The 9655-nt window shown below is 40.7% G+C and overlaps 1 protein-coding gene across 2 annotated transcripts; it reads right to left on the bottom strand.

Annotated features, from left to right (window-relative positions):
• Positions 1-280: 280 nt before the first annotated feature.
• ttpal (tocopherol (alpha) transfer protein-like) lies at positions 281-4633 on the bottom strand. Of its 2 annotated transcripts, none has more exons than XM_018748983.1 (5): positions 4597-4633; positions 3168-3628; positions 2607-2800; positions 2327-2437; positions 281-2100 (listed from the first exon to the last, which is right to left on the bottom strand). In XM_018748983.1, exons 2-5 carry the CDS (start codon positions 3607-3609, stop codon positions 1822-1824), a joined length of 1026 nt encoding a protein of 341 aa, XP_018604499.1. In that variant the 5' UTR covers positions 3610-3628; positions 4597-4633; the 3' UTR covers positions 281-1821. The 2 variants fall into 2 exon arrangements, with proteins under 2 accessions (XP_018604499.1, XP_018604500.1); XM_018748984.1 differs by lacking the exon at positions 4597-4633 and adding an exon at positions 4061-4196.
• Between the last annotated feature and the right edge of the window lie 5022 nt (positions 4634-9655).

The following is a 9655-nucleotide window of genomic DNA, read 5'->3' as shown; positions in this document are numbered from 1 at the left end:
GCAGACTGTACAAATGAAGAGATGTACAATTTCTGTATAAAACATTTTACCATTGCTTTACATAAAATGCACTTGATCTAAAAAATATAGTCTCTTCAGGTAACACCATAAAAGAACAAACTTCAACAGCTCATATAAGTCCCTTGTTTAAAGTTATGTAACTAAATCATCTTAAGCTCAATGATGTATATTAATAGTGAAGGGGCAATGTGCACATTGCATTTATTTTGCACCAGTTTATTATCTGCTTAATGGTACATTAAGCCAATACACTTCTTACTTTGTGACCACACGCAACACAATTTTAATAGTTTGGCTTGATTACAGAAATTCAACATGGCACACAAAAATAAGTAAAAAAAAAATTTAATTCTATTATAGCATAAATAATAACCCACATATATATATATATATACACGTGTCTAGAAAATGTAATAAAAGAGTGTGACATCTACATGACTCTTGGTTATGTTTGGCAAACAGTGACTTAAGTGCAACACAACTCACAGGGATCACAGAGTGATGTCAAAATTAAACATTACTGATAACCCACTGGCAATGCCTGGAAAATGCTTACAGTGCATGTAACAGATAGGAACTATCCCCACATTAGGAACCCTCGTCCTATATGACAGGTCTTCAGCAGCTTAGAAAGTAAATAATGAGGACTGACACATACAGGAAATTCATACAGTAATTGGAAAAATACAGAAATGCACACGTAAGGCGGATTGCAGCAAATACAAAAATAAACTCTGCTATTGTAAACACATGGTGGTATAAAGGCCAGTTAAGCCATTTCATATTTTGCTACCCTACTAATACCCTTGTTTGCTGAACACTTCAAAAAAAAAAAAAGTTGAGACTATTACTAATTTCTATTTTCCTAACAGACTACTTATATTAATATACTACTTAGACACAGTAAGGGTAAAATATTAAATGAGCAATAACTACATTCTAAAACGAAAGGAAAAAAATCCATAAAACCCTGGTAGAGATCATTAACAAATGCCTGAATAATATTGCTCTGGACTCCTACTGTGAAGATTAAGAGAGTAATAGTACAGAACTGGACATTCGCACAAATTATTAAACCTTCAACCTACACTCTAAATGTGCCTCAAATAAGTGTTTGTAGTGTCTAGATTATAGGAATAATATTTTAGATGCAAAAGTAAAGTATGCACCTATCTGATATTGCACTGTGGACTATCATTAAGGCGCAGTGAGCTTCTCCATAAGCCCCAATAAAGAAATCCTTTATAAATTGTCAGGTTTACGAAATTCAAGACCGCTTTGCAGAGCTGAAAGTAACGCATCTTTGGAATAATTTAAAACTGCAGGAGACGGTGCTGCCTTACTCTGCATTCACAGATTTTTATGAGCTTAGGTACTTCACAAAAGTATACTGCATTTAAGACCGTTTGGAAAAGGCAAACTGAGAAATGTTATTGCTGTAAGATTTGAATCAATATGCTTCTGATTGTAAGAAAGAAAGAGAGAGCGATATACACAGAGCAGTCTAAGATCATACCATAATCTCTTTCCCTTTAAAATATCGCATAGCTGCAGACTGTTAAAACAAAGACCTGCTTCAATGTTGTTTCAATGTCAGCTGCCCCAAGAGCTTATTTGACTATTAAATGAATGGCAGTACCATGAAGAAAGAATTTACCTCACAGAACTGAATTGTGGAAGGCAAAACAAATTGAACTGCAGTGCCCTCTGCAGAAACAATATCCAGCTGGCTGAATTAAAAGAGCAATAAACAATGCAGAAGAGAAACAGTTCTATTCTAGTAGTTGTTACCACCCTGGGTCAGTAGCAGTAGTAAAGCTGGGAGCGCAGCCCTCGAAAGGTGTCCTCGCTGTGGCCCCTCGCCTCTTCCCCCTCGAACACCATGGAGTCCGGAAACACGACACCCTCTAGGGGATCGGGCTGGCAGAACTCCACCACAAACTCCACCTCGGAATCCATCAGAGTCCTGGACCACGCGGACGAGTCCAAGTCACCCAACACCCCGCCGTACTCCTCGGGAAGGACACAGCGAGGGATGTTGCGGTGCAGGGAGCTTAGGTGTGAGCCGTGAAGTATATACTGCGTGAAGGCACAACACAGCGTCACTCAAGGAGCACTGACCCCAACTAACCACATCCCAGCAGCTACATGTTCACAGCCACTTCTGCAATAAAGGAGATGAAATGTAATTTCTACTTTGCCCCATTTTCCTAAGTCTAAAGTAGTGAATACTTTCTATTTCACAAGCAGAGACTCAAAGTCTGCAAAGAGCAATCTGCATTTGTCAGCCGAGCTGGGCACTCACCCTTTCTGCCATTTTCTCCTTCAGGAAAGGCTTAATGATTGCAAATATTCCTTTGAAAATCCGTGGTTCATTTATTATGTTGACTGCTTTAATTCTAATTGGAAATCCATCCTGAAAAACAGTAAACATACATTACAAGCACTAAGGCACACATGGTATTAACAATGGATGTCTCTGCTTATTCACAACAATTAAGTGGAATATACAAAGAACACAAATAAAAGGAGGAGAGCAAATGTGATGGTGTGTAGCTGAGACGGTCGTGTCTAATGTGTCATACCTGAAGAATACCCACAACCTTCTTAGCAAGCAAGGGGCCTATGCTGGAGGCGTGCGTCAAGCCCACTCCAGTGTAGTCGGCCAGGATCACAATCCCGTTGACCTGAGTCTCCTCGGGTTGGATGAGTTTCTCCAAGGTCAGGTATATGGCACGTATGTTATCAACAAATGGGTAGTCGTTTGGTTTCCATTTCCCTGGAGAAAACCAAAAATGAGTTTTCAGTAAGAAACCAGATGACCTATATGATGCGTGACGGAAACAAAGTGTTGTATTTCTCACTTTTATTTCCATCTCAAATCCAAGGGGGAGAACATGAATGTTAACAGTGCACAGTCTTGTTTTAAATTTTTTAACCAGTAATTTAAAAAAAGAAATGTGTGACTAAACAGTTACATTTCTAAAGGCAGTTTAAAAATATTTTTAGTCTTCCCATATCATAAATTACTTAACCGCTGGACAAAAATCATCATTATTTGTCCAATCTGGACAAAAAAAAAAAAAAAAAGAGGGGGCCATACTGAGACAAGTGAACCCCAGTTCTGTGAGGAAAGAGGAACTGACCAGGTCGGAGGCAGAGGATGTAGCGGCCATGTGGGTCTGGGTGCGGCAGAACTGTGAGGAAGCCCCGGTCAAGTACGTGCTTGACGGTTGAAGGTCGTAGGTCATGGAAGACCTCTGGCCAAGCACGCCGGCTCATGTGGTAGTTGATGAGCAGCTGTAGAGCACGGTCATAGTCAAACTTCCGGGCACGCAGGAATCGCAACAGGAAGGCATCATCAAGCCGGGTTCTGAGGTTTGGCTGCTCCTTGAGGACCATGTCCCTCAGGGCCTGCACGTCCCGCAGCCGCCATTCTGGCTTCTCCTGCAGCTCCTCCCGCGCCTTAACCACCAGCTCAGGAGTCAACGTGCAGGTGTAAATGGGTGGCGGTGCTGCAGGAAACCCACCTCCCTCCTGAGGTCCCACCGAAGGCCCAGTGTTCATGAAGTCACTTTCTTCTGCCATCTCTCACTTTAGCTGGGTTCTAGATAGAAGCAAAAAGAAATCAGGACGCAAAACACAAAGCGGTAACTGCAAGCAGAAATACTCATAATATACTCTATATGGAATTCAAAGCAGAATAAAGACAGTGAAACCACAAAACAACTAAATATTGCATGTTCTTTAGGACGTTAGATGGCAAATATCACAGGAATATTTTCTCTGAATAATTTAAGCGTAATTATTCCACGATTTCATGCATCACTCAACACCTCTGTGTAGCTGAGAGTCACATGTAACCTCGGTGTAATTAAAAGCAGCCAAAGTGAAGTGCTGTTCCAGTATTTATAATTATTAAACAAAAAAAGCACATTATTAAATGCACTGCACTTGTGACCGGAAAGATGAAGATCCGGATCATGTATGAGTTCTTATCAAAGTAAATCTGTTTTCGGTCAGAGATACAATGACCTACCAGTAGGGGGTGTAGTGGTGAAGGACATGAGTAAATTTGGCTTCAAGACCCCCCATCAGCTGAACTCTTGACAGATACCTACTCTAACTCAGCTGAACAGTGAAGTGACACATTTATCTGAGTAAACAACAGTAGGGGAATGAAATAGTGGGCCGGCAACAGAAAAAGTTCATTTCTACTAGCCTCCTGCTGTGTTTACTCTCAGTAAGTGCACAATTCACTTGCTATTTAGCTGTTTAAGTGTGTGGCTTTAGTTTAGGCGATGAGCTTTAGCTCTTAGCTTTTCCACTGTGCGGTTTTCCCGCGGTTTTTACCACCGTTCGGTTCGACCCGCCGCAGTGACACACACCGTGTACCTGACTGTTCTTGTTCGCCCCTCAGCTAGCTACCTCATACCTGGGCTTCTTCCGTTTACTACGAAACACTCAATTTTCATACACGCAACCAAAGAGCAGCAAGCAGTTATGTTCCGAAACACACACAACCCACGACATGAGAGTCATTTTTGAGGAAAAGTGAAGCGACGATAAACCGACCTTTGCCGAGATGTCGGTGGTTCCGGGTACACCGGAAGGCGAGCTCTCATTGGCTGGTGTGGAACACGTGACCCTATGCGCGTCATCGATTTAGTCCTTCTTGTATTTATTTATTCGCCCGGTGTTCTGTACAGCGGGGGAGCTGAGGCGCTGCTTTATTTAACTTTAAGGTGTAATTATGTATCAGGCGATGGCAAATATTTCACAGATTTCAAACCTGAACGTCTCCGGGAAACACCCTAGGATACGTTATGCTGCGTTGTGCGGTCAGGGGGCGCTCTCACCACATACAAACTTGCAGTGGTACAGGGACCAATGGATTTTATTGGAAGTCTTGTCAAATAGGGGGTGCGGTGGCGCAGTGGGTTGGACCGCAGTCCTGCTCTCCGGTGGGTCTGGGGTTCGGGTCCCGCTTGGGGTGCCTTGCGGCGGACTGGCGTCCCGTCCTGGGTGTGTCCCCTTCCTCCTCCGGCCTTACGCCGTGTGTTGCCGGGTAGGCTCCGGTTCCCCGTGACCCCGTAAGGGACAAGCGGTTCTGAAGATGTGTGTGTGTGTGTGTGTGTGTGTGTGTGTGTGTGTGTGTGTGTGTGTGTGTGTGTGTGTGTGTGTGTGTGTGTGTGTGTGTGTGTGTGTGTGTGTGTGTGTGTGTGTGTGTCTTCCTCAAGCTCGACTCCTCTACCAGAGGCCTTGGAGTGTGAGGGTTCTGTTCTGCGCAGTATCTTAGCTGTTTCTAGGACTGCGCTCTTCTCGACACACACTTCACCTGCTGTTCCCAGTACGTGCTGGAGCCCCTCTCCTGGTTTGGGGGTCACGGCCACAGTGCTCCTATTACCACTGGGACCATTCTGGACTTCACCTCCCACATCCGTTCCAGTTCTTCCTTCAGCCCTTGATACTTCTCCATCTTATATATATATATATGTTGTTGTTAGGTGCGACTCTATAGATATATATATACATATAGTAGGCTTACTGTAATCCTGAGAATAATCTTTAGCACAATGGTTGTGACATTTTTATTACTCTGTACCAATAAAGTCCACCCTGCTACTAAAAATTCCTTGACTGTGATCTGCCACGTAGACCTCTAAATATTTATGATACCTCTTCTAATGCAGTTGACAGAGTAGTGCTGTGGTTTGTAAATAATTCATATGCTCTTTTTCTTAAATACTTACCGGAAAACATTTAAGTTCCCGGTATTTTCTACATCCAGCGCTGCGGAGTTGCCTCCTGAACCCTTTTGCAGAGACAAGTGTTGACGGACAGACATGGTGTGAATGCTGAGATGACACATTTTTCACAGGAATACTCTGTTTGGCTACATAAGTTACCTGTTGCACGGTTCTGGTCCTTTTTGGTGGCAGAAGGCAATGGTAAACCACTCCTGTTACCTTACCATGAAAACGCTGTGAGTACAGTAGTTACAAGGAGTTGAAATTGACTCGGTGGAACTTACCCTATCCTATTGCTCTTTTCCCCCTGCATATGCACTTCACTGTGGGATATATGTAGTGCCTGTCCTTTTTACTTGTATAGTGGTTCTCGCCTGCAGGTAAGTATTAGGGTGAAGGCAAAGGTGCTGTCTGGTTGATGGACCAGTTTGCAGCAGGACAGTCACACCCAGCCAGAGTCAAAAAAACCAAAGGCACATTTACCAATAAACCTGAACGATTTCTTTTTAAAAATGCACGAGGAAACTGCCATTCGTAGAACATGATTAACGCGAGGAAAAGTTAGAAATTACACTCAGAACAGGCCAAAGGTCAGCGCACAAGTCACTGCAACCCGCTGCCCACTGAGCCACTGCTCCTCATACGTTCAAAAGTTGAACGTAATTATTTGTTATTGTGTTGAGAGTAAAGATCATCAACGCATGGTTTAAATAAACTGTGAGTGTGGTCAAGTTGCGGTTAAGTTTGGGCTTTTTTGCTCCAAGACTGTAACCATAGCTAATTATTTATCTTGTAACCCCAGCAAACGTTGCAATTCCTATTAAGAATGATGAAAATCTTGAGTAAAGGTTGTATTAGGAAAATCTCCAAACCCTCTTCTTGTTCTCTCATATCAAGTGTCTGATTTGCAGTTCTCTGGCATTTTTTTATCCCTTATCACTTTAATAGTTGTCATGACATTTTCAAGTAATGTCCTCCTTGCATATTTCTCTGAAAATTTGTCCTGTACCAGCTTTGTTTTTCTTGGGTTGAACCATTTACTAATTTCTCAAACTTTGCTGGATTCCCAATATTTGCTCTGCAAACAATTTCTGCACATTCTGAACTTCAATGGGAGATAAAAGCACAGATCTTCTAAAATAATATTAGCCTTTCCTGTTCTTTCATGCGACCGTGTCACATACTACTGTCGTAACAATAGAAAAAACTAGAGATTCTATGAAAAAATAGCAACACGTAATACATTTTTTTTTATTTGATAATAACTTCATGAATGTTTGTGTATAAAAAATTGATCTGGGGAGATGTACAGTGCTTTTATTAAGCGCTCACCAGACAAAATGTTTCACATTTCTTGCTCTGTTTCAAAATCAAGATCCATTGAAAGGAACACGAATTTCCAAAATTTACAACTTTCACTCAGGTAATACTTTGTATATTAGGCCATTGGCACCAACGACAGGTGAGTCTTCATGGTAGAGCTATAAGACCTCATATGAGGTCCATATCTCATATTTAGTTGCTATATTTCTGGCTGTGCAATGTATAAATACAATACGTATGCATTTATGATACATTTTTTGCTATCATTTCATCTTCACTTTTTAAATGACTGTGATGCCAGCCGTGATACTGATTACTGGTACACAATTCATAAAGTGAGATGGCATAAGCATGAAGGCATAACACAAAAGTGTCAAGCAACTCTATCCTGATATTCCTTTATCAGTCTTCCCAGGTGAAACATTTAAACCAGTTCTGTGCCAGCTGGACACCATAACAGTTTTTTTTCTTCAGTGGAATATTTACCTAGTTACCTAGAGTTTATCATGTTGTACTACTACCAAAACTTGGAGGCTGGAAGGAAGCTGCAACTGAAGTAGTACTGATTCATCATATTTCCCCAGCTCATATGGGGATGTACATAATTCAGAAACCAATTCTGTCCTTATATTTTAATCGCACACACACACATTGTCTGAAAGCGCTTGTCCCAAGTGGGGTCGCAGCGAATCAGACCCTAACCCTATAACACAGAGCGCAGGGCTGGAGGGGGAGGGGACACACCCAGAATGGGATGCCAGTCCGTCACAAGGTACCTCAAGCGGGACTCGAACCCCAGACACACCAGAGTGCAGGACCTGGCCAAACCCACTGCACCCCCTCCACATTTTATCAGTAATTATATAAAGGCTGCAATGGACTGGCATCCCATCTTGGGTGTAACCTTGAGGCAAGTGAGTGAGTGAGTGAGTGAGTGAGTGAGCGAGCAAGCGAACGAGTGACTGAATGACTGAGTGAGCAAGCGGGCAAATTATATAAAGGTTGAGGAAAATAAAACAACAATGAGCTTTGTTTGACTACAACATATTCATAAGGAGCTTTTTAAAGATTTTGTTCTAATCTCATTTTATCTCCATATCAGAGGGCACATGAGAGTAGAAATAAGAATTCAGTTTAGAAAATTTTGATCAAATGAGACTGCTTTGAAATGTAACATGACTGTTTCGCAGAAGCACAATTTTAAAAGTTTAAAAAAAATTCACTACGTCAAATTTCAGCGCTGAGCGGAGCACATGTGAGCTGAGGAGAAATAACGAGGATGAATGGGAGATATTTTCCTGAATTTTCTTTCCTGTGGGTGCCGCAGTGTTGCACGAACATGAAATTACACAATATCATGTAAAAATAAAACCTTGATATTTAATTCCAATTCACATTGCAAGTTTTTAGCATCGTTGACTGTATATTTTCAAACTAAAGGCAGTGGCAGATGTTCGACAATCACAGCCTCCAGACTGTGATGGCCTACATACAAACACAATAAAACATTCTTCTTTTTAAATTATAACATGTGAATACATTAAGTAGTTAAAAACCTAAACAAAATATCCATTGCGATTTCCTACAGGAAAAATTGGCCCGCTAACAAAGCTCACTTTGATCTTGCCTAAGAAACATGTTTTATATTACAACTTTTGCTTTTTAACATGGGGAACACGTTGCAGTTATACAGAGTAGCTGCGAATAAGCAGTTACATTTAGTAAAAACATTGCTATACTCAAAGTTTTTGAATGTGTGTGAGAAGTTGTATCAGCAGTATTATTTCAATTAAGCAATTCGGATTAAGCAAAAAATATATATACTTTGTCTATTTTAAAATGCAAACATATATTCTGTGGAACAGAAAGAAGGAAATTGCAGCAGTGACAGCAAAAAAAAAAAAAAAGTGACAAAATACAGAGGAAATAGAATAATTACGAAATTACATTCAAGGCAGTAATTGTAATAGTGTTGAGAGAAAGACAGAGAAAATATATGATTTATATGATGCTGTTGCACACAAATTACGCATACTTAAAAACGTACTTGTAATACCTACCTTTTCTTACTATGACTTTTCCAGTGTCTATGAGTACTATAAAATCAATAAGCTAGACATTATCTAAAAATACTGTACAATGACATTAACATAAAAACAATGAGCACGATTCTGCTTCGGCTGTAACAATTCTAGATTTGTAAATGATTCAATATCTTAAACCACTGACATTAGTGACATAACTGGTAAATGGACTAACAATATGCCTGGAAATAACTAAGACTGTGTCACATTGCTCATGAATGAGGTCGGGTATATAAATTATTAACAGGTCTCCTTGTATAGAATGTGTAATAATGTACAGTCCTGAGTCATATGCAGAAATGTATATTTTATACATGAGAGTCCTGAATGTGCTGGCAGAAAAGTAGGCATTTCAAAACCTTTTGGCTAACTTGTGTTCTTTCTCCCAGTTTTTAAATCCAAAAAACACTTGAGAAAAGAAGGATCTGACGAATAAAGATAATAACACATTAAAATAGACAGAAGTATGTGGTTGTG

Source organism: Scleropages formosus, chromosome 19 (assembly GCF_900964775.1).
Source record: "Scleropages formosus chromosome 19, fSclFor1.1, whole genome shotgun sequence".
Classification (NCBI taxonomy): domain Eukaryota; kingdom Metazoa; phylum Chordata; class Actinopteri; order Osteoglossiformes; family Osteoglossidae; genus Scleropages; species Scleropages formosus.
This window is presented reverse-complemented; position numbering and strand designations above follow the sequence as displayed.